Source organism: Gouania willdenowi, chromosome 20, assembly GCF_900634775.1.
Source record: "Gouania willdenowi chromosome 20, fGouWil2.1, whole genome shotgun sequence".
NCBI classification, from domain to species: Eukaryota; Metazoa; Chordata; class Actinopteri; order Blenniiformes; family Gobiesocidae; genus Gouania; species Gouania willdenowi.
This window is the reverse complement of record NC_041063.1, coordinates 21,287,871-21,313,096: the sequence shown is the minus strand read 5'-3', so window position 1 is coordinate 21,313,096 and position 25,226 is coordinate 21,287,871. Positions and strand designations below refer to the sequence as shown.

General features: G+C 38.8%; 1 protein-coding gene across 3 annotated transcripts in view; it reads left to right on the top strand.

The window, feature by feature from the left end:
- LOC114453917 (dipeptidyl aminopeptidase-like protein 6) overlaps positions 1 to 25,226 on the top strand; it is a 312,385-nt gene that overhangs the window by 18,674 nt on the left and 268,485 nt on the right. The window contains exon 1 of one of the 3 annotated variants that reach the window (XM_028433930.1): positions 19,706 to 20,011. The exons of the other annotated variants lie outside the window; for them this stretch is intronic. Within the exon in view, the coding sequence (XP_028289731.1) occupies positions 19,961 to 20,011 (51 nt within the window). The 5' untranslated portion in view covers positions 19,706 to 19,960. Of the gene's footprint in view, positions 1 to 19,705; positions 20,012 to 25,226 lie in introns of those variants that run through there. 3 annotated transcript variants of the gene reach the window in all.

The window sequence follows — 25,226 nt, the reverse complement described above, 5'->3', positions numbered from 1 at the left end:
TGTGTTGATCTCTTTCCCTCTGTGATGTCACAGGTGTATCCCACTCTCATCATTACCTTCCCTTCACCATTTATAGTGTTTGAAGTGTTTAATGCATACGCAGCTTCTGAATAAATTGCCCCTCATTCCTAATAGTAAAGGTTAGACATGATGGTCTTTAAGTTGAGCTGTCTTCATCATTTGGACTGAGTTTTCCTTTATGGAGTACTTGCTCTGCATATTTGTTGGTGGACTGACTGTCTGTTCCCCATCATTCCTTGTATCCTCAAGGTTTCTTTCCTTGTGTTCTTCTGGTTTTCTCATTAGCATTTGATGTACAATTTTAATTTATATATATACATATATATATATATTTTTTTTTTCTTTTCCCAATTTTTAGTTTGTACTTTGCTAGATTTTTTTTTGCACTTTCTTGGGATTTTGAGTTGGGACCTTCTGCATGGGGGGTCAACCACTTCTTATACTCCTTACAAATCCCACTTTTAGCTTCTTCTACTGGCTGACTTTTAATGGCCCAAACGTCTGTTTTTGTTGCTCTCAAGTTTAGAGTCGGCATCAAAATTGCCAGCACTGCCCTTAGTGACCTCACTGACCTGCATAATGTAAGGTCAGTGAAAAAGGGCAGACTAATCCGTGCTGACGCAGACCATCCACTGCATGCCAAGTCCAGACAAACAGTCTGAGTAATTAAATTCTACCTGCAGCAGTCATCCTTTTAGATAATCTGTCTGCTGTTTGGATCATGTTCTATTGTCACATGTTCCGTGTTATAAATGTTTTATTTATATGCTTCAGAAGCGTGGAAGGGAACGTTATGCTGTGATCACACGAGATTACATAGGGCAAGATTTAATGTCTGTCTGTTTGCTACACCTGCTAAACATTCAGCCACTCATTTTATGAAGTAAAATAACATGGAAATGTGTTATATTGTCCCAAAACTTGTGATTGTTTAGTCTGTTCATTTCTGTCTCATGGCTACGCAGCCATCCATTAGTTTCCAGGAAATATAGCATGCAAACATTTCGTATTTCTGTATTTTGTATTCATACAAAATATATTTCTGTATTTTGTATTTATACAAAATACAGAAAATCTGAGGCCCTGCATTACTGGTGAATCAGCTCGCTTAACTCATTCAGTGGCAGCCAATTTCAAAATTTCTACCCCCCTCAGTGCCAGCCGTTTTAGAGCATTTTGACTGATCTTTAAAGACCCACAGAATGTTTTACTGTGATAATCTGAATTCTGACACCAGATTCTGAAAGAAAGTTTCTAGTTTCATCAGAAAAAAGGAATTTGTTTATAGCTGTTGAATAGAGGCAAGTTTCACACAAATCGCCAGTTTGTGATGAAAAGCTGAGAAAAACGGCTTTTCCTGAAAAAACCTATTAGTGTTATTGAAGTAATTTTTTTGCTTATGTGACACCTCAACATCAGTTTCCTTCTATAAAACTACAAAAACAACACTGAGACTGGGCTTTTGATGGCAAAATTATTATTATTTTGCTATCGGAGTCAGAGTTCAATTGTTTGCTTACTGTATTTTGGCCATCCTCCAAGTCTCTCCCCCCGTCATTCTCCACACACACAACTTCCTCCTCATTCTGGTCATGTCAAGTGTTTTTTTTTTGTTTATTGTTTTCTCTCAACATCGCAACACTATCAATAGTCCACTTAGTTCCACACATTATCTGGTCTTGTGTGCACTTCTGTGAGCTGCTGGAAACTTCAGCATCAACTTTCGTAGCACCATTTTCTGTCTCGTAAACTCCTTTCTTCTTCCTCTGAGCTCTGCCCATCACGGGTGATCTCTCATCCAAAGGTGCACTGCTACCACCTACATGTCACGTATTATTCAATCACACAGACGTAACTTTCTCTTCCTTCCGGCATGCAGATATGACCCGTTTGCCCCGGTTAGTTGATGGTTTTATCTCACGATCGCAACATTATCAATAATCTACTTGGGTCCACACATGTTCTGTGTTAATATGTGGTGCTGTGAGCTGCTGGATACTTCATAAAATCACTCGGTAGCGCCATAATCTCCCTCATCCCTGCTTTTTCCTCCTTAGCTAATGGTAGCATCATGGTTAATCTATCATCCAAAGGTGCGCTGCTGCCACCTTCAGGGCACCAGTTGGTCACTACATCATTTTTTTTTTTTTTTTTTCTTTTCCCAATTTTTAGTTTGTACTTTGCTATATTTTTTTTTTGCACTTTCTTGGGATTTTGAGTTGGGACCTTCTGCATGGGGGGTCAACCACTTCTTATACTCCTTACAAATCCCACTTTTAGCTTCTTCTACTGGCTGACTTTTAATGGCCCAAACGTCTGTTTTTGTTGCTCTCAAGTTTAGAGTCGGCATCAAAATTGCCAGTACTGCCCTTAGTGACCTCACTGACCTGCATAATGTAAGGTCAGTGAAAAAGGGCAGACTGATCCGTGCTGACGCAGACCATCCACTGCATGCCAAGTCCAAACAAACAGTCTGAGTAATTAAATTCTACCTGCAGCAGTCATCCTTTTAGATAATCTGTCTGCTGTTTGGATCATGTTCTATTGTCACATGTTCCTTGTTATAAATGTTTTATTTATATGCTTCAGAAGCGTGGAAGGGAACGTTATGCTGTGATCACACGAGATTACATAGGGCAAGATTTAATGTCTGTCTGTTTGCTACACCTGCTAAACATTCAGCCACCCATTTTATGAAGTAAAATAACATGGAAATGTGTTATATTGTCCCAAAACTTGTGATTGTTTAGTCTGTTCATTTCTGTCTCTTGGCTACGCAGCCATCCATTAGTTTCCAGGAAATATAGCATGCATACATTTCCTATTTCTGTATTTTGTATTCATACAAAATATATTTCTGTATTTTGTATTTATACAAAATACAGAAAATCTGAGGCCCTGCATTACTGGTGAATCAGCTCGCTTAACTCATTCAGTGGCAGCCAATTTCAGAATTTCTACCCCCCTCAGTGCCAGCCGTTTTAGAGCATTTTGACTGATCTTTAAAGACCCACAGAATGTTTTACTGTGATAATCTGAATTCTGACACCAGATTCTGAAAGAAAGTTTCTAGTTTCATCAGAAAAAAGGAATTTGTTTATAGCTGTTGAATAGAGGCAAGTTTCACACAAATCGCCAGTTTGTGATGAAAAGCTGAGAAAAACGGATTTCCTGAAAAAACCAATTAGTGTTATTGAAGCAATTTTTTTGCTTTAGTGACACCTCAACATCAATTTCATTCTATAAAACTACAAAAACAACACTGAGACTGGGCTTTTGATGGCAAAATTATTATTATTTTGCTATCTGAGTCAGAGTTCAATTGTTTGCTTACTGTATTTTGGCCATCCTCCAAGTCTCTCCCCCCGTCATTCTCCACACACACAACTTCCTCCTCATTCTGGTCATGCCAAGTGTTTTTTTTGTTTATTGTTTTCTCTCAACATCGCAACGCTATCAATAGTCCACTTCGCTCCACACATTATCTGGTCTTGTGTGCACTTCTGTGAGCTGCTGGAAACTTCAGCATCAACTTTCGTAGCACCATTTTCTGTCTCGTAAACTCCTTTCTTCTTCCTCTGAGCTCTGCCCATCATGGGTGATCTCTCATCCAAAGGTGCACTGCTACCACCTACATGTCACGTATTATTCAATCACACAGACGTAACTTTCTCTTCCTTCCGGCATGCAGAGATGACCCGTTTGCCCCGGTTAGTTGATGGTTTTATCTCACAATCGCAACATTATCAATAATCTACTTGGGTCCACACATGTTCTGTGTTAATATGTGGTGCTGTGAGCTGCTGGATACTTCATAAAATCACTCGGTAGCGCCATAATCTCCCTCATCCCTGCTTTTTCCTCCTTAGCTAATGGTAGCACCATGGTTAATCTATCATCCAAAGGTGCGCTGCTGCCACCTTCAGGGCACCAGTTGGTCACTACATCAACAGAGAAGCTTGATATTCACAGTAGAACTTCATCACAGTGTATCCTAGCAACTTCCGTAAAAAAATGCAATTGACGTATTATTACGTCTTTGGCACTGAGCGTTTGGATTTTAAATGACGTAATATTACATCAATGGCGCTGAATGAGTTAAGTGGCAAAATATAATAAAACTTCTCTCACTACTACAGACAGTTTAAGCTTTCTTACCTTTCCCCTTCATTTAGTATTCTTCTGTTACTGCTACATTCTAAGAAACAACTTCTGGATAGAGTAAAAACAAAACAAAACATATTTGACAGGTTTAGATATTTACCCTTAAAAATACTCACCCCAGAACATGTGTTTCCTTCCCTAAATAGGCTTGGATTGGTTCTCATACCCTACAACCCTGAACAGGAAAGGTCTGTATGTAAATAAATTGAAGCTTAACTTCACAATGTTGCTCTCAATTCATCAGGTTGATATGACATTTCACTGCTCTCTTTAAAATTAATCTCTAGTTTGAGTCCTAATCTCTGCGTAAAATGCACTTGCAGAATTTACTGTAATACTTACCAGACGTTTTTCCAATTTATTCGTTGTGCGCAGAAGCGGGTTGTGAAATGTGACACTAATTTGCATGCTGACAACGATTTCCAGTGAGATTACACCACGCTGATTGATGGCCACTCTGTTGCCCCAGAAACCACCTTGAGCGATGTGATATGACTCTCCCCATATCAGACTCCAAAGCATATTCCAGTAGTTAATCTTCCCAAATGGGCTTTCATGGGCGACATCCAGCATTCACGGGCCTTGACTGATAATGAAACACGGGCTTTTCCAGTTGGATGTTTGAGTGCATTTCACAAGTGAAAGAATTGCCACAAAAGGGTTGGATCACATCTCGTCAATAACTTGAAGGAACTTTCCGGCTTGAGTACTACTGCCTTTTTAGTTAAAACTGTTGATAAAATATTGTGTGAAGGGCTATGCTAAGCAACACCAAAGCCATCCAATATTAGTTAGATATTTGTGTCTTAACAACTAAGGATGCACCAATCGATCGGTGCCGGTGCGATCGATGCTGATTTCCCTTATTTTGGGGGATTGGCGATTGGCCGATCTTTGCATAGGAAACCACTGATCTTTTCTACCTCCTCAAACGTCTTATAGTCCGTCATTAAGTCAGCCACTGTCCTGTTCTGCTGTGTGATGACTGACAGACCCACCTATCAGGTCATGTGTGCATGTGCGTGCTGCACATGGCTCTACTACTCAGATAACAACAGGCACGGTTAGCTTTTTTTCTCTAAAAAAAAAAAAAAAAATTGGGATCGGCAAAAATCGGAATCACCAGGTCAGGCTTTTAAAAAAACTTGGTGATCGGTGATCTGCCAGAAAATTGCAATCGGTGCACCCCTACTAACGACCCAATACCAGCCAGTTTACATCTCCACCAAACATTGGTGGAGATGTATTCTGGAAATACAGTTTCCACAAGTTTGCTTTTTATTACTTATCAGTGGCTTTACAATCTTTAACTATACAGTGTTCACAATTAAAGTTCCTTATTGTAATTTTATTATCCCCAAAATACCCATATAGGAGGGTGTCTAACGTGTATTTCGTCCAAAAGTTGTTCACAGCCACTACTGATGCCAGTTCGCCTCAAACATTCCTGGTGTTGTCAAAGACTGAAAGTTACAACAAAACAAGAGCAGATATTTAACTTGTGGCTTTCAAGAGAAACAGCTGAATATGGGCAAAATGTTGTGTCTAGCTTAGTGATATATCACGGATAACCTAAAGAAACTAGAACAGAATTGGCTTCAAATGAGTCTTTCTCTTTCTTGTCAGACAAAGAGCACAAGAAATCACAGTAAGAATGAAAACTCCACTTCAACAGTGTCTTTTCATTCTTCATTGGGATTACCAGTCCCACAATGCAATGTGCAAAACTTTCTTTTTTTTTCTTGGTTAGTGGTGTGTTGCAACCAACTTGAATAGGTGCATATCACCACCTACTGTACATGTTATTTTTCATGACTTTCCTTTAAAGGATATACACTCAGTGTGCTTATATATGCTCTACTTTCAACTCCCTCTCCATTCTGCACAAAACTTTTCTGAATTTCAAGTCACATAACCATTTGTTAATAAACCCAAAGTTTGTGATAGTCAAAAACAAACTTTCAAGCAGATGATTAAATGGATGACATTTCTTCAAAAATGTAATTTTCTTCAAAATAAAGACATCCTTAATCCTTTCTGTCAATGGTAAGGATAAAGTTGAAGGTCCAGAAACCAAAATGGCTTTATTACGGTTCACAAAGATCTTCAGAATGATACAATTATTAATGCTACTCAATGAATTAAACTCCAGGTTTTTAATGTGTTTTTTCCACAAAAGAAAGGGCTTCATTTTGTTAGTTTAAAACCTAGGTCAGTTTTTTTTTCATTATCTCAAGGTGTTTTGTATAAAATCCATCAAAGAAGTGCAGAATAACTTGCTCTGAAATCCACGAGCTTGTATCTCCCTGATAGACGAATGAGCCTTTCAGTCATGTGTGGTATGCAGCCAACTCCACTGTGCCATCAGTCACTCCTAATGGCTGTTAGCATTACTGGGGAACCTGGTCTAATCATTTTACAGTCTGTTGACAGTGGAGTGAAGCATTTATGTAAATGTTGATGAAGCTGAGCATCCAACAGGGAAGGATTTCATTCTGTGTGACTTGGACAAAGTGTGGTTTCCCAACTCTTCCATTGACTGTTTCTTTTGCAACTGTTTTGGTTTTATTGGACTATAAACAGATTAATATTTACCACACAGTTAACACAGTTTGATGACAAAAGCATGGTGATGTGTCGCACGTCAAGTTATTACACAACTAGTTAAAAAAAAAAAAAAGGCCTAATCTGATAAAAGCAGGTATTTTAGTGCCACCAGTAACTGTGCGATTAGCCTAATTAGCTTAAGCTAATGCTCGTCTTAGCTAGGGTTAGCTCATTTTCGCACTTTAGTTAACCATTAGTCTGTTCTTGCTGAATTGCATATACTGCCTTGCCAAAAAAAAGGTCACACACTCCAATATTTCTTTGGACAGCCTTTAGCTTTGATTATTGAACACATTCGCTGTAGTATTGACCTTTATTTATCACAAAGTCCAGCTTGTTGGAGCAGTTTGTGTGCAAATTTGCAGCCTTTAAAAGATTAGTTTTTCTGCTGCAAAGTTAAGTGAAGTTATATATGAGAAATATTTTCATGATAATTCTGACAGCCGATATAATAAATATTTCCATCCCATCAGTATAAACAGGCAAAGTTCTGCTTGACATTTACAGTAAATAAATCTTTGAAATGATAACATTAACAAAGCATTAGAATAAATAAAATAAATAGAAACATCGGCATTTTACCATGATTCAAAGATCATATCTGATCATGCAGTGTGTCTTCGCTCTTCCTTTATGTGGCCCTTGAGTATTTTATGGAAACATTTAAGCAGCAAATGTGGAGCCAGCTGCAGTGCAGAGGGACCCATTCATTCACCTCTGAGCAGAGCTAAGCAGGTTAAAGTGATGAATCTGTTCGAGACTCATGACAAACGCCTGCTGTTCAAGGAAACCGTCTAATTTATATTCAGATGTACTTACAGGCTTTGTCATGGTGTGCACGGTGGCAAAACTCTCCCTAAGTTGGACGATCTTTGCTGCAACTTCAGTGTATATGTTTGCTGAGTTGTACGTTGGGGAAAATGATCCATCCAATGGTTGACAAAAGTACTTTTCTGGCAATATTGAGTCCAAGTGCTAGCGGTATGAAATTCAATTGTAGGGTGTTATCCGACACTAAAAATAGCACTGAGAATGTAAAGTTACTGACACAGTTCTATAGCTGCTCTATTTATTATCTAAAATTTTACATCACATATTAAGATTTAAAGGGCCCATGTTAAGCTAAATTGACTTTTCTGTGCTTTAAACATCATAAAAGTGCTTCAATCGTTAGTTAGAGGGTGATTTGTTCTTTTCTTACTGCAGGGTGAACCTCGCTCCAATTTGATGACGCGTTCCCACTTTGATGATGAATTTGACACGGCACTGAGCTGAAGAAGCCACGCCTCCAGGAAGCTCTCTGCCGTGATTGACATGTAAACAAACACGCCCACAAAGGTGAGCATTTCAGCGTCCTTCGCGCAGTGCTATGTATGTATTCTCTACAGTCTATGTATGTACCGGCGAACGCCCCGCCCCCACGCTCTGTCTCGTGTTTATAAAGCAGCATGAGCTCGGCTACGGAGTGAGAGGGAGGAGGGAGGGCCGTCCTCTGGTCCGACGTCACCGTGGATTGGAGGAGGAAGTCAGTGTCCCATCTATAGACACGCCCACTCATGAATATGTATAAGTAGGCCACAAATCAGCCTGTTTGTGTCGAGTTGCTCAAAAAGGGCTAAAACTCTGGAAAACAGGCAAGTTTGGGAAAATAAACCTCAAATACTATGTTTTGGGGTTCTTGGAACAAATGGAGATGGGTGGAAAATAGCATGATATGGGACCTTTAAGTTAAAGTTTACAATTACATTTAAGAAACATTGTTTTTAACAATGAGAATTCTGGAAAGCACAAAAATGTGATTGAATCTGATCCAAGGGCCCCATTTTTTTTAAAATCTTGTCAATATTTAGAATAAGGATTATTCTGAGCATTAATAAATGAAAAAACAATGCATTTAGTGTATTTTTGTTGTTTTTCTGTCTTTTTATTAGGTGCATTATTAGGTCATTTTGTCTATTTCTCTGGGGTTTTGTACAATTTTTTGTAGCCCTCAGTGTGTTTTCTGTGTGTAATGAATTCTTCCATTTTGAATTTTTTAAGTAATTTTGTGTTCTGTTTTTTTGTGTTTGAGTAATGTTTATGTGTTTTTCTGTCATTTTGTGTATTTTTCAGTCATATTCTGTCTTGTTCTGTCATTTTCTACATTTCCTAGTCATTTTGTGTAAATTCCCATCATTTCTGCAATTTTTCTGTCATTTTGTTTTGTTTTTGGAGCCATTTTGTGAAACTTTCAGTCATATTCTGTTTTTTAGGAATTCTAAACTTTTATTATATCTTCCCTATTTTAGGGACAAGTTTCAACTGATTCAAATCATTCAAAGTGCAGCAAAAGAGCAACTTTTGTACTTTTTGAATAATGTCAATTTTTCCTGAAGAAATTTTCTCATTTATTTCAATTGGGAGAACATGAAAGGACACACACTTGCATTGAACAAATGGTTGTTACCATGGTAACAGTTGGGCCCTCGATCAGTCCGTACTGCATGCCCATAGTTTTATCACGAGTTGGCAACTAATCAAAGAAGTTTGGATTTTAAAGTTCACAGATTCCTCTTTTTCATCCTTTTCCACTTTATCTAAAGTAAAAACATTAAGCACAGCAACAATTCAGTCATTTTTCAAACCTGGCTCTCCATTAGCTTATGGCCTTGTTAGTTCTGTGTGTGGCAGCGAAACCACTGAAAGACCTCCTGCATACAGAGTACGAGATTAATGTGCACTTTACGTGCCTCAGCAGTGCTTTTTTTTTCTCCCAAGCCCCTGATTTCATTAGACATGGTAACGATCTATCGCCTTCTTAGTCTGGGGCGAACAGGTCAGATCGTAGCCTTTTAAAAGAAAGATGATCAGTGGATTGTGGAGTCACTGAAAGCGCTGCTTCCTGCCTCCTTGGAGTGAAACGCACTCATTATTCTATCCACATAGCTGGACCCTAACCTCTCCTGTCTTTCTCCAATAATCCATTAAACACATCACAGACTTAACTAGATGGTATTTAGTGCAATTTTTTTCATTAGATTTTTAGTTTTAATTAAGGTTTCGGGTGTTAAAGCCGTTGGTTTGGGGAAATTATTTACACGATTTATTGTAGATTAAGTGCTTTAATACTAATTAGTAATGATTTGCTTTCCTGTTTTGATTAATTTCTGGTAAAATGAGATTTGGGCTTTAAAATCCAAAGTAAAGCACAGTCTGAAGCAGAGATTGGCAACTATGACCACAGTATGGGCCACATAAAATGGGATTGTCCAGTCCAGGGCCACATTATTCAATGACCAATCCAAGCATTATTAGAGGAAGGAAAAAATGTTTAATGTTTTAGTTTTGTGTGGTTTTAAAATTTTTGTGTGTAATTTTGTAGATTCTGTCATTTTAGTGTATTTTCAGTCTTTTAGTGTATTTTTGTTGTCATTTTTTGTGGTTTTGGAGTTGTATTGTTTTTTGTCTGTTTTTATAGTCATTTAGTTTATTATTGTCATTTTGTGTTTGAGTCTGTCTTTGTACTTTGTTGACGTTTTGTATAGTTTTCTGTTATTTTTGTGTTTTTGTTGTCGTTTTGTCCATTGTCATTTTGTGTGAGATGAATCTCTTTTTGTGTATTTGTGTTTTCTTTTTCTCTGTGAATTTTTCTATAAGGTGGTTGTGTTTCTGGAGTAATTTGTGTTAATGTTGGGAGTTTAAAATTACACAGAGGTCCACAGCATCCCATGTCTGCTCTAAAGTCTAAGGCAATGATGTTTTTGTGTGCGTAAAAGCAGGAGAATGCAGTGTTCAAACACAAAAAAGGTGTTTAATAATGGACATTTGAGAGCTTGTCTGAAAAGATGAATGAATGTGTGGAATTACGATCATCTCTCTTCGTAGACGGGATGATTTAGATTTCAGATCAGTGTGTGCAGTCGTGTGAAGCAGTGATGAATGGCTTCATGCAGCCTGTGATGGTGATATTACGCACTGAGCAACTCGCTAATGGTCAAAGATGTTCCCTTCAACCTTCTAAAAACATACATTCCATCCAACAAATCCAAACGCATGCAGCAGATTTTCCCATTACCTAAATGTTGAGCGTCTTCTGAGTGACTGAATTTGCCCTAAAGGAATCATCGGTTTCTTCACACTGTAAAGGTAAAGTCTTTTAACTGCAGAAAAGTGCTGCCAGGCTGCTCACCAAACCAGGAAACTCACAGTGCAATGCTCCCAACTTCCCTCCAGAAACTTTCTTCCCTTCTTGAATACAAACTTGTGTCATTAATGCGTTCAGCGAAGCACACCTTTCTGAAATATCTGCTCAGCCCCTAAGCCAAAACTCTGGACCTTGAGGAATGCTACATGTAGAACCTTCAACTTTCTGTTTAAAATCTTCCCAAAATTCCCATTTTCTTTGAATTTCCTCTCTTTGATGCAATTACTGACATACTCAAATGTCCCAGAATCAAGTAAAAAATGTTAAGTAAGGATTCATTGAGTAAAGTTTTTGTAAATAATTGTGTTTTTCTATGGTTCAGAAGTCAAACTAAGAAACTCAAATCTTGCAAGATTGAAGTATTTTGTAGCAAAAATGTTGCAGTATTTATGAAAAGTCTGTTTAAGTCTTCTAAACGTTTGCTACAAATTTACCAACCGGTTTAATGGAAAATTTGGTGAAATGCATGATATTCTCCCAAAACATGTAGATGAGGGTCTATTATGTGTCTTTAAAGGTGCAGTCTGCAACTCTTATAAAAGTGACTTTTTGTCATGCTAAAGCTGTCACTATGTAAGGACAGCTTTACATCAAACTAGTAGTTTGTGTGAAAAAAACAGGCTCATTGAGCCCCGCCCCCCTTGGTTCTTTTTGCTCGGTCGTGGTGCATTCTGACAATCTGCCAAAGGCTGCACGAGCCAGGATTGTGTTTGATGGACTATCTGACAGCTGTTGCACACAGTCCCCACCCCTGGAGCGTCGTCTTTTTTACAGTGTATGGTCTGGAGGAGTAGAAGATCGAATTAGTGACTTTTCTGCTTGAAAGGTAATTACTGCTGCTTGTTTTACGTTATGTTTGATTGGTAATTGTTACACTAGAGTCTGTGGTGCATGTGTTGTTCATGTGTGTACAACAGCCTGCGTGTGGGCTGCTTTAAGTGAAACTGTGTTGCTGCTGCTGCTGCTGAGGTGTGTGCACATGGAGAGCGCTGCAGTAATATGCTTTTAACAGTGCATGTTATATTACTGTGATGTTGCTGTTGGGCTAACATTTGCTTCTTAGCTCCTCTGAGGGACGGACTTTGGAAAGTTTGGAGGCAGGGCAAGAGAGCAGCGGGGAGGGAGGGGAGAGAGGGATCTGAGAGTTGCGGACTGCACCTTTAAAGCTGGTGGATTTTGTATCAGTTAAAGACAGCATAATTTTATTTAATTTTTTTTCTCTGTCTGACAAGTAGGGCAGTGATTGGCTTGACTCTGTTTTTTTATTCTAGTTAGTTCCCAATATTCCCCGTGATATCACTTCACTCCACCAGACATTCAATTTTGGCCAGAATCGGATCTTTCCGTGTAAACCCCAAATAAACGTCACTTAGGTACAGTTTTGGAGGAAAATGCAAGAAATCACAGTCTATGCTTTTGTCTTTATCTGATTAAAAAAACTTTATTTTCCACCAACTTTAAGTTGCTATTTCCATTTCAGGAGGTGAAGTTTACAAAATATTGTATCGCGAGATTTCACAGCGGGATTTTGCCCATTTCTGTCTCTTTGCTACAGATTCAACCACTCGTTCATAGAGAAAAATATGCTGAAAATTATTCTGAGAAAGTCAAGTCCGTGTCTTTCGTCCATTTTTCATCACAGTTTCTTCATCTTCTCCAGGTTTCGTTATGTATCGGGGAAATGTTTTCTCTTTGTTCTGGTTGATCACCTAACCAATGTGTCCGATAGATTTTCAACTTGAAATGAGTAACATTAAATACATTTTGATTTTACGCTGTACTGTACAAACAACATGCCTGTGTTATAGAAAACTTAAGAAACAATTAAAAATGTTAGAGACCAACAGAGGCTGCTTCATAAACCATAAACATGAGAAATACGCAGTAATAGAGAATTATAAGGAAGAGGAATTCAGATCTGCCAACTCATTCCTTTATTTCATTTTGTTTCCCATAAATTAACTTTTGTTGGTGTTTTTATAGTTTTAGGAATATTTAGTTCTGATGTATTCAATCTAACATAAAGCTGAATTTTTTATTTATTTTTTTGCTTTGCCTCACATTTTGGCTCTTATTTGACAACAGAAGACTCCTCATGTGGCAAATGAAGCAAACTCTATTAATTTGGTGTCTCCAGTGAAACCAACAAACACATTATGGGCTGATTGGGGGGGTTCTAATGTTTTCTGGGAGCTGAGAAAGACCTGAGCTTGCATGAAGCGATGCCTGGAGCTGTGTAACATTGTTGCTGAGCTCCGCATTACCGAGCAGCCCCATCTGATACTTAAACCTCTCCACTCCACAGGCTCGCTCCATATGTTACATCCCTCTTTAAAACAACCACGGACTCCAACTAATTAGTAACATGATGGTGGTCCTTGTTTTTTAATTCTAGTACATTTCATCTTCAGATTTAATATTCGGTTTTATTCGTATTTGCTTTTGAGACAAGTGTTTAATTTTAATTGAGACATTAAGGTTATAATGGAATGGTCCTCAACCACTGCAAAGAAAAAATAGTTTTAACAATTAATTTTTATGTATGATCCAGTAATTAATTTTTTTTTAATTGTCACTTCCTCCTTTGTGCCCACATGTAATAATAATAATAATAATAATAATAATAATGAAGTGTCTTACCCGAGGACACAATGACAGACACCACTGGAGTGACTGCCACCCCACTGAATGCTTCACTTAACTGCATTTGATTGGGAATGGGTGCGCAGATGCTAAACTTACAGCAGCATAACTAGAAACAAGCTCATGATTACATGAACCAGCCCTAACTGAACACTTAGCTTTAAAGGTAGCGGGAGTACCAACCTAGCCTAACCCTGCACTGAAACTGGGAGCTGGTTCCATAAGCAGAGGAGCCTGATAGCTTGATGACATCACACGGCCCCACTGCCTGTAAACATCTCATTGTTTTCTATTGGAGTGAAGCATTCAGCCTGCTATTTAGATCATTTAGTAGTTTTATCAGTCAAAATGTCAATTTGTGCTGCTGTTGGTTGCTAATAAGGAAAAGTTAATGATGCCCGATTGTTGAAGGACTCCCACCCAAAAGGACTTCTATCCTCAGAGTTTGTGCGTCTTTAACAGTCCACGATTTACTCGCTTACATCAGCAACCAGCGTCAGCTGCGCACTGCTTAAGGGAGAGTAAAGGTCCCTTAGGAGAGCTTTTCTTCTCCGCTTCATTGTCTACTACCAAACCACAGAATTGGAACTGTCGCCACCTGCGGTCATAGATAATTTTTCCAGTAGCAATTGTTTTAATCCTCTTTTGGTAAACAAAAGTGGGTTACATTGGCAACATTAACCAAGAGAAGCACAAATTGGCATTTTGACCAAAAAAGTTGCTAAATAATCTAAAAAGCAGGCTAAATGCTTCACCAATAGAAATAATGGGATGTTTACAGACAAATGGGGCCGTGTGACGTAATCAGTCACGTGATTCCAAGATGGTGGAAGATAAGCTCTAAAACGGTAAAGTAGTCCAATTTTTAATAATTAATAACATGAATATAGTGCAAAATAATTTGTTTTGTTAGACATAGAACTTCTAATAAAGATATTTTTAAAGGTTTTAGGCGACTATTGCTTGATCATTAAAAGTTGTGTGGGCTAACAGTAGGATTTCAAATTCTATTCTCGATTTTACAAGAACCCAATACAGGTGAACTGTGCTCTCCTCTGTTTGCAGCATTCTGACTCACTCCAGAATAACCTTGGGACTGTGTACCCAATAAAAGATGCACTGAAGTTGAATGTATTGATGCATTTTAACCTGTTTTTCTTTAAAAAATGTTCAAATCTCCTTTTACAATGCTGATATAAAACAGTGATTCCTGGGTTGTGTTAGTGTGTCTAACACTGTGTGCCGTGACATTTCAGCAGAGCTTCCTCTCAGCGTGGCAGCCTCGGCAGATGTGTGCTGTGCACCGTCACAGTCAACCTTCTTTTTCAGTGGAGCGTCACGGCGCTGCCACAGCCCCCTGACCGATATTTTTTCCACTGCTGTCTGCTTCTGCTGCACCGCTACTGCAAAAACGTCCTTGGCCAACCGCACACTAACGTGATGAATTCTGGAAGTGTCGGGTGAGGGAATAAACAAGGTCATCAATTCAACTCCACGTGTGCAGAGAAGGGAAGCGGGTTGGAGAAATAGTTCATATGTCATGTTTCATTCATAAACCTTGATTAGATGTGGAGCAAAGCATAACATCCATATTTCTTCTCATAAGTCGTCATTTGGCGTGAAGGTTATTTTTGAAGTGTGGCGCTGACACTACCCACAGAGAGAACTTTACACACAGCGTCTGTCTTTGCACTTGATGGGACCTCCCTCCACCATCAGGTGTCCAGTTAACTGTTGGTAGTGCTCCCATTAGGCTCATTTGACAGCCTCGTCCAGTGTAAAGACTCTCAGGCACTCCTAAATGAGTTTTCCCCCTCACACGTGCTGTTTGTGCTTCACAGCAGGAAAACCAGCCCTCAGCAAACTGCTGCTGTGAGTTTGGGACGGCCCCAGAGTGCCTCACTTTTAACAAAAAAAAAGCTGCCAGTGTGGTTATATAAGGACACTATGGAATGAGAAAATTATAGTTTCACATAGACCTGGGCAATATATTTAGCGTCAGGATATATGGAGTTTTCTATTTTGGTGATATAGAACATTACAACGTTGCCTATATCTTATTTTTTCTAACTCATTTTGTATCAAAGTGCTTGTTTTCCTTTTAAAACAGCATGAAAAGCACAGTTAATTTCTCAGTGTGTCCTAACCCAGACATTCCCCTGAACAAGCCACATAACGGAACTCACTCACAGGTGCTGTCCCTTAGGCAAGGCAAATTTATTTGTGTAGCGCATTTCATACACAAGGCAACTCACTGTGCTTTGCATGATCAAAAAGTGCAACAGAAAACATTCAACAGCTTAAAATCTATAAGAACTTAATTTTAAATAATCAGTAAAGTCATTTAAAATCATCAACAACATGACCAAAAATCTCTCTCTCAATCATATGCATTAGAGAAAAAAAGTGCCTTTAACTTTGATTTAAAAATGTTCACATTAGATACTGACTTCAGCTCTGCTGGCAGTTTGTTCCACTTCTTTGCAGCATAACAACTAAAAGCAGCATCACCATGTTTACTGTGAGCTCTGGGCTCCACTATCTGACCTGTGTCCATAGATCTGAGAGACCTGCTGAGTTCATACCTGACTAACATCTCACTGATGTATTCTGGACCAAACCCATTCACAGATTTATACACCAGCAGCAGAACTTTAAAGTCTATTCTGAGGCTGACTGGGAGCCAGTGTAAGTGACAGAAGGCTGTTTTTGTGATAGATTTGATCTGACTGCTGAATGTAAGATCTGAGTCAATCAGAACACCAAGGTTTTTGACTTGGTCTTTAGCTTTTAAAGATCCAGACTCAAGATACTCGCTGATAGCATTCCTCTTTTCCTCGTTACCAAAGACAAGACGATTTTGATACGGTGCCTGATTGGAATGATCAGTTGATTATCTGACACAAATCAGTGACAATTGACTTTACAACAGTTTTAAAGAAGTTTGAAGGTGTTGCATCAAGGCAACATGTTGATGGATTCAGCCATTGAACAGTTTCCTCTATTGTTTTTAGGTTCACTGTAATAAACTCTAACATTTTAGTTGACTCATCCCTCAGTGGTTGAAGCTGTTCAAGCGTTTTGTTATTTTGCTGGTTTGTTCTGATGTCTGACCTTATTGATTATATTTTTTCATTGAAATATACAGCATAATGGAGAGAAAGCCAAAAGTGAAACACATTGTGCAGCAAATAATGTGCCTGTGTGGCATTTTGCATCAAAATATCGAGATATAAGTTTTGGTTCATATCGCCCAGCCCTAGGCCTGAGTCAGGATATATTGTAATTTCTGTTTTGGCATCATAGAAAATTACAATATCACTTATATTGATATATTTTTATTTTATAGCTTAATTTTTTTAATTAAAATACTCATTTTAGGAGTTGCTGCATTCACTACTTTTCAGAACAGCATGAAAAGCAGTTGAATGGATTTCTGAATGTGTCCTAACCCAGACCTTCCCCTAAACAAGCCACAATACAGAGCTCACTCACACATGCTGTCCCTGAGAGGAGAGAAAGTCATAAGTGGTACATTTTGTGCATCTGTTTATTAATGTGACATTTTGTGTCAGCAAATTTAATCCAGAATTGCCTGGTAAGACTTTTATTGAGTTTAAAAAATATCTAGATTTATATCAATTATCACCATTTTGAGAGATAATATTGAGATTTCAATTTTGGTCCCGTTTTACATCACATTCGTAATAGGTCTAGAAGTGAATAATAAAACACTGTGACTAATTCATATCAGAAATTACCCCAAAGTAGGGTCGCAATGGCCTGCAACATTTCTTTAATTATTTAAAGATAAATATTTTAAGTCTACACAACCATGGGAACCATTGAATGCCTTTAACCTCATCAAACCTTGAGTAATCAATAAGTCACAGTATGTCAAACTGTTGACCTCCAAAAGCGTGCGTTTATTTTTAAAGTGTTTTTATTGCATATGCAGCTGATAAATCACCTCTCATTCCTTCTAGGAAAGCTCATGTTTTTGTTGATCTGCATAACCAAATTGTCCACATTTTACAAAACCAAAAAGTATTTTAACTTCTACTTTTAGCTTTGCATCTTCTCCAAAGTCCTCTGTCTTCTTGGTCTTAATCCCATTTGTGAAAGAAACTAGAGCGAGCGCCTCTGTGCAGCCTTTAACCTGGGTGGCAGTTTGATAAATCTGGTCTGTTCTTGTGAAAAATGTACAACTTTATAACAAAACCATGCAGCCAAGAAGCAGCAAATTGAAAGTAGGTCATAAATTTAGCAAGGGAGCAACTACGTTGTCATCCGGTGTTGATACCACATAAATACAGTTTAAAAGGTCTCTGGGCTAATATCTAAATGCTAAATTGTGTTTTGTTTGGGCCACCATTTTAATAACCCTAGGTTAAAACTTATGTTAGTGTTCAAAACTAAAAAAAAAAAGCTATTAAAGTTTCCCAATTCTTTTTTTTGTTCCAGCCCTTTGGAAATGAAACTACCACACGCAGCCTGCTACGTTATTTAGTTCAGCTCTCCGAGTATAGCAGAGATACTCATTGTGTGGCTTATGAGCCACATACGGCTTGTCAGGATTTTAATTGGTGGCTTGCATGCTAACACAGCCAATAGTTTTGAATGTGTAAATAGTGAATACTCCACTACAAATGTGCAAACATTTGCATTATATTTTACATATTAATGCTCAATAATTCAAGTGAGAAGAAAAGTTTTGAATTAAGGCTAAATTAATGGTGTTTTCCAAAGGGGCTTTGGCAAACCTGGCAACGCAGCCCAGGCCTGCTTCACACTTGACCACAGTGAACAAAATCATCAGCATGAAGATGCCAAAGAGGGGACGAGGAGGCAAACATCAGGTGTTCCCAGTAAAAAATGAAAGGTATGAAACATAGAAGATGAGGACATGTCATTTCAAGAAGTGGAGAGACAAATCAGGAGTAAATGTGTGTGCAAATACGCATTCAAATTAAAAGTACAAACATACAAGAATATATAAGTAATGGGAATGGTTGTCTCAGTTTATGTCTTAAGGTGAGTTGACAAACATCGATAGCACGTTCGCCTCACAGCGAGAAGGCTCTGGGTTCAAGCCCTGGGTTCTCCCCAAGCTGCGTGGGTTTTCTTCCTCCCACAATCTAAAAAAACATGACTGTTAGGTTTGTTGGAGTCCCAAGATTGCTAGTAGGGGTGAGTGTGAGCCATTGTCTGTGTGTTGCCCTGCAACGGACTGACTGGCGCCCTGTCCAGGGTGTACCCCCACCTAACGCCCATTGAGAGCTGGGGAAAAAGCAGCAGCAGACCATGAAAAACAGGAACAAGCAGGTCAGAAAATGGATGGATATTCTGTAAGGTGTTACTCAAAAGAGAAGTCAAATAATTGAATAATCTTATGTAAAATCAATAATCAGCGTTACTCGAAAATCAGATGGATAGTTAAATGAGGAAATTTGACTGATTAACCAGCCATAGTGTAGTAGAAAATAGCTGGATTGTTGCTAAAGTTGATGATGCCTTTTGTTTTGATGAAGAGCATTTTAATCAAGGTTGTTTTTTGCCATTTAAAAAAAATATACATATATTTATAGATAAAATAAAGCCCAATATTTATAATTTAAAAAGGGAAATACAGGTTTTTTTTTTTTTTAAATATTATTTGATCAATCCTGTAGCTTTAGCTGCTACCCACGAACACACCTGATAGAAGCTTGTAATCAGCTGCATAACTACACATCATTAGGTTCAGGTGTGTTGGACCAGGACAGGAAGAGGAAAGACACACTGAAGATATCTATCTTTATATCTTTGTGGCTCTTAAAAAAGGAATTTCTTATATGAAATAATTTAAAGTAGTGCTATTTAAAACTAGTCATACTGTGATAGAAATCGTTTTTTATTTATTTTTTAACCAGCAGCGCCTTAGATGACCGAGCACAGCGCACACGTGTGTCACAATAGTGCTGAGTAAGCACTTTTTGTGATTATAATTCATATCTGCAGCTTTTCGGAGGTGAACCTAAAACCATCATCATCATCATCATCATCATCATACAGACTCTTCCTCCTCCCACTAACATCGCAGCTCAAACTTACCTCCAGTCTGCGGGTTTTTCCCCCCCACGCATTCTGCGTAAAGATGGAGATCCGTCCCCTGACAACCACCGAGGGCAGCCCCCCTGTTCCTGTTTATTGAATCAGTGTGAGCCCACCCTCCCGTGCAGCGGCTCTATCATCTGACGGGCTCGGTTTGCGGCGGACGGAGCGCGAGGCTGAAGCTGCGTCAAAGAAAAGTCAACATTTCCAAGGTTTGTGGAGCCACAGGAGAAGAAGGAGGAGGAAAAGATGAAGGAGAAGAATCTGATCGAGACGGCGAAGATGCAGGGCAACGTCATGGTAAGGTGGAGTTAGTGTTGTGTGTTAAACTGCTCAGATGTGTGATTTATTTCATCTGTGGATGCGTCCCGGTGGCTCTACGCGCTTTGACGCGCGTCGCTTTGGGGCATCTTCATCTTCATTATCATCTTCTTCTTCTTTTCTTCCTGTTTGACTGTTTATGAAGCAGTTCACGCCCTTTGGGATCCCAGAACGTCCTTCACATGAGTGTAGATGACAAGTTTGAAAGTTTTGCCTCTGCTGTGTGGATGCTGAGCGTTGGTTGTGTCTCATCCTGAGGGCAGAGGTCACTCTCTGTCCAAAGATGGTCACGTAAATATTTTTATTGCATCCAAAGCTGTGAGCTGACGGATATATTAACCCTGCTGTCTGTGGTTGTAGATATGACGCTCTCTCAGATATTAAAGGTCACTCCCTTCCTTTCCTGAAGCTCTTTAGTTCCTAACCTGTGTGACTCTGGGAATATTGCTCCTGAATTCCTGTTTTCTGAATGAAAGAAGTGCCACAGTTTTAGATCATGTTTGGATTATTTAAGCTGGATGGTCTCCAAACACTGGTTTTAGCAGATGTTGGCCACATCTGTGGGGAGAAAGTGTTTCCCAAATATCCCTCTGGAGTCCTTGTACAGGAGGTGTTTCTTGTTAAATCTCCAGTGTATATAAAAAAACAACTGGTCAATATTAAGTTTCTAAAGCTGATTTTGGAAGTTTAGAGGATTTCTTCATTAACAGTTTCTATAATAGATGACAGGCTCCTATTTGATGTTGTGAGTTACCGTTACATTATCTTAATGGATGGATCTCTGCACCGTGTGAGAAAGCGATCACCCTGTTACCTACTTGTGATGGATAAACTTTATTTTATTTTATTTATTTTTCTCTCTCTTTATTTGATCTGTGGCAGGTATCAAACATTTAAAAGGATATATGGATATTTAATCTGGCTGATAAACACCAATTTGTCTTGTGCTTGTCACTGGCTCTTTCTGTTAATATGAAAACTGCAAGGTTAACACATAATCTAGCATTTAAAAAACACATTTATTTCTTTGTTTTTATCGACCAGGAAGAGGAATGTTAAAAAGAAAATGGGAAGTCAATAAGTAGCCTTATGGTATTTTTCAAGCTGTGGCATTAGTTTCTAATCTTTTTGAATTGAAGGTTTTTTTTTTTTTGTGAAACAATAAGAAGATTAATAAATCAGAGAGCTTAAAGTTTTTTTTTTTTGTTTACTGTATACATGCAGGACTGGCCTTTCACGATGCAAAATATCACCATCTGTAATGTTTTTCTTACTTAGTTTCTTCCTAACTAACACTTTGTCTTGTTTTGGATGTGAAAATGAAGCTGCTAGCGTTAGTTGCTAGAGTTAGCTGCTAGCGTTAGTTACTTTAAACCTGTTGGTGTTTTTTTTTTTTTTTTTTTAAAGCTAGTTTTACTTTTCTCATCAACACACTGCTTAGACTCAGATGTCATGTTTTAGTTGACAACTATTTTAACTGTTTTCCAGCAATGGCAGACATGATTACTTCCGTTTGGACCAGAGTAGATCGGTAAAGTTGTCAGAAGGCATGTGAGGAGTGTGGAACGTCAAACTGCTCTCTCTATCGTAGTAGTGGAAAAAATATCCGAAAAGAAATACTGAAATGAAAATGTATTTACTGGTGCAGCCCTACTGAAGGCTCTTTACATATCAACTGTTGGTTAATCCAATGCGTTCACTGATTATAAAGTCTTTGTTTATTTATACAAGACATTAGAATGAAAGTTGAATGTAGAAGCTGAGGTTTTGCTCTTGAAACCTTGATGAGTCAGCTGTTTTAAAAAGCCTGAACTGATCAGAGAGAAGTGTATTAACTGTAAATTGTAATAAATTGCAAAGTGAGATCCTACAGTTTCCAACACTGGTTTGACGTCCTTGGCTCCCATGCTCGTGTTTACGGGCGTCACGCGCACCCACACAGGTCTTTTAATTGATATGCTCAGGGCAAAATGCTTGCAACTCTTTTTTCTTTTCTTTAAATCTCCTCTGTAGCACATTGTGGTTTTCCATTTTGTTTTTAGTTGTATGTATGTTTGTATGACAGCCATAAGGATTTAAAATCAGGGGTAGAAAAGCATCCTCGCAAAAGCACAATTTGAAAAAAAAGAAAGTGTTTGTACCGAGTTTAGTTGCATAAGAAGGCCGAATCCTAAATGATCTTAATGGGAAATACTCCTGGAGGCTAATCCATTGTTTTTAAGAGGAGGCATTTTGTTTTGCTCTGAATGTGAATTAAGAAGCTGTATAGAATGCATGGTTTTCTCGAGATGTTGCTTTAGGAGTTATTTGTTTATAAATGTACTCTCACTGTCTTTTCTATGTTCTGTAAAAATCATTAGTTGAAAATGTCTTTGTGTAGCTATTGATCATTTGTTTCCATTATCCTATTGATATATTTCTTTACCTTCTGCCTTAAAGTCACTGGTTGATCCATTTACAGAGCCAAGTGTAAAATTACTCACCCTCCAGGGCTCAATTTAGCCCACAGCAACATAGAAGGTACATGAAAACAGAGCAGAGAATGTAGTTTAGCTTCAGCGTGACAGGTTTATTATTCTGCCCAATTGCTTCCTGCACAATGACCCCGTTCTCATGGGATGGAGACTAAGTGGAAAGTCCTTCCAATGACTGGGAGAACAGCCGGATTTCTGACCACAGAACACTAGTGTGGGACTTTGCTGCTGCTTGTTGTTGTTGTTGTGTGCAAAGTGAGCGAGGCAGGTCGCTCTCTGAAAATGGGCGCCAAACAAGCCCGAGGTATTGTGCCTGCACAGAAAATTGCAGCTAATAAGGTTTGCTTTCAGATGCCAAAGGGGCAGCGACGGAAAGGATGTTACCATGGGATACGTGGTCTGGTATCTCACCCCATGACTTACAGTGTGTGGGGGGGGTCTCTGTGCACATATATGACAAACTTCCGATTTGCCTTGACTGCAGCATTACGTGCTTCTCACTCAGCTCGCTTCTTGATTGTTTACGTTCTGGTATATACTGTCCAGGGTTCTCGCCAGCGCTGTTGAGCGTAGGAGGCCCCGATGTTGTAATTTTTCTCCCCTACGATCAGATTTCTGCAGTTTTTTTTCCTTTTTTTTTAACCAGTACCGTCGTAATAATTGTTGCACACATGGACACTAAAGGGACTTCCAGGTGTGCATGGGTTATTTGAACTCTTTTTAATCTGAATAACCCAGAAACACATTAATCAGCCACACTGATTTAATACAGGCGATTGGCTCGGACAGTCCCATCTTTACCTAAGGACCCCTGCAGCCATTTAGCTGCCCCCGATGCTGCCTGTGTGCAACACATCCTCTGCTTGCGTAGCCGTAATAACCGTCCACTTATTTAAGCTCTGAGGAGTGTGGACAGTCTGGAGGCTCAAACATACCGTGGCCTGCAAGGGCCCGGCAGTGAAGGCACCGACCCGCTCCCGACTCGGACTGTCCTCATTGCCCCGACACGGAGACCGAACCACGACAGTTGGTGTCAGGGGTCGGTGGCAATGTTGGCCACCCACCAAACCCGACCCGTCTAGAAACACAGTCCATTTTCTAACTGCACAGCAGAGCATGTTGACCAGCTCCTTTTTCTTACAGCTGCACATTTGTCTCAGCACTTACAGTCCCTGGCATTAATAATTCATTGTGTTCTTTTATCCGTCCACATTTTATTTAAAAACTCAAATTCCACTAGTGTTATGAGAGCTGATATTGTAGGTTTTATTAAAGCTGCTTTGATTGTGCACAGCAAAATGTTTCGTGTCTTGTGGGATTCATGCTGCTCGGTTCTGTTTGTCTTGTCTTTATTTTTACTGAGTAAGCTTTTGTGTTAGATCAGATTAAAGTCGCTGAACAAGCTAATATTTTAGTTATTTTTATAAATATTTATTTATTTTGTTATATGATTACTGTTGGATTTGGTGATTTGATATAAAGATAATAGTGATAGATTTGTTTGGTTACTTGAATGAATGGATACAGACACATATACCTTGTTTAAAAGTATGAAATGGCCACAAAGTGTGGAAAAGAAAATAAGACATAGAAAATTGTGATTGTTGATTAATCGAATTGTGGCACCCTGAATCAAAATCGAATCGTGAGATCCCTTAGATGGCACACCCCTAAAAGTAAGGCAGTAACAAAGATTAAAAAACAAATTTAGCTTTAGTTCAATAATTTTGGCCCTCAAAGAGTTATAAATTTCAAAATGTTCCGTGCAGGTAGCGCTCGCTTGCGTGCCACGCCTCCATGCTGTGAAAAATTCCTGGTGAGAATCCTGCTGTCTACTATATACTATAAGGTTAGGATGATGAGCGTTCTTACTGAAGTACTTCCAAGTTTCCCAAGATGCATTTCAAACCTGCAATGACAAAAACCTGAAGCACACTGAGGCTAAATATCTCCGTTGATTCTCCACCTTTGAAAGTTCTAAAAACATTTTAAGTGAGAAAGTGTCCAAGTAGAATATCAACATGTGGTCGTTTGAGCCATAAAACTCTCGGAAAGGCATTTCATGCCGACTTTTCAGAGATACGCCATTGTGCTACTGACTAAACTTCCTGTTAACTTTTATTTTATTTATTCGTTTATTTGATATGGACATAACAACTGCATTGGACAAACCAGATACATCGTTTTCAATGTTATAGCAAAACTGCTAATTTGCAACACCTGTCCATAGGAGGCAACACATTTCACAATACACAATGCAATACAATACACATTACACTATTTAAAAGGTAAACAATACACATCAGGATACATTTCATAAAGCGTTACCATGTGAGCAGCTTTGACTTGACTTCAGCCATTGTTTCAGACCTCTGTAAAACCTGTTCATGTCAGTCTGCAGTTTTAAATCAGTGGGCAGAGAGTTCCACAGGCTGGATCCATTAAAAGAGAAACTGAACTGTCCAAAAGATTTTGTAAATTTTGGGAGAACACAGTCCCCACTGACCGAGGCTCTGGTGTTGGGTCTACGGGAGTCCTGACGCTGAACAATGAGAGCTGAGAACAGCGGCGACACATGACTGTTCAAACATTTAAAGACCAATTTCAGAGTACTAAAATTTATAAAGTTTTCGAAAGTAAAAAGATTATGTCTATGAATGATGTCACAGTGATGCCATCTCATAGGTTTTCTATCAAATACCTTGACTGCCTGTTTGTAC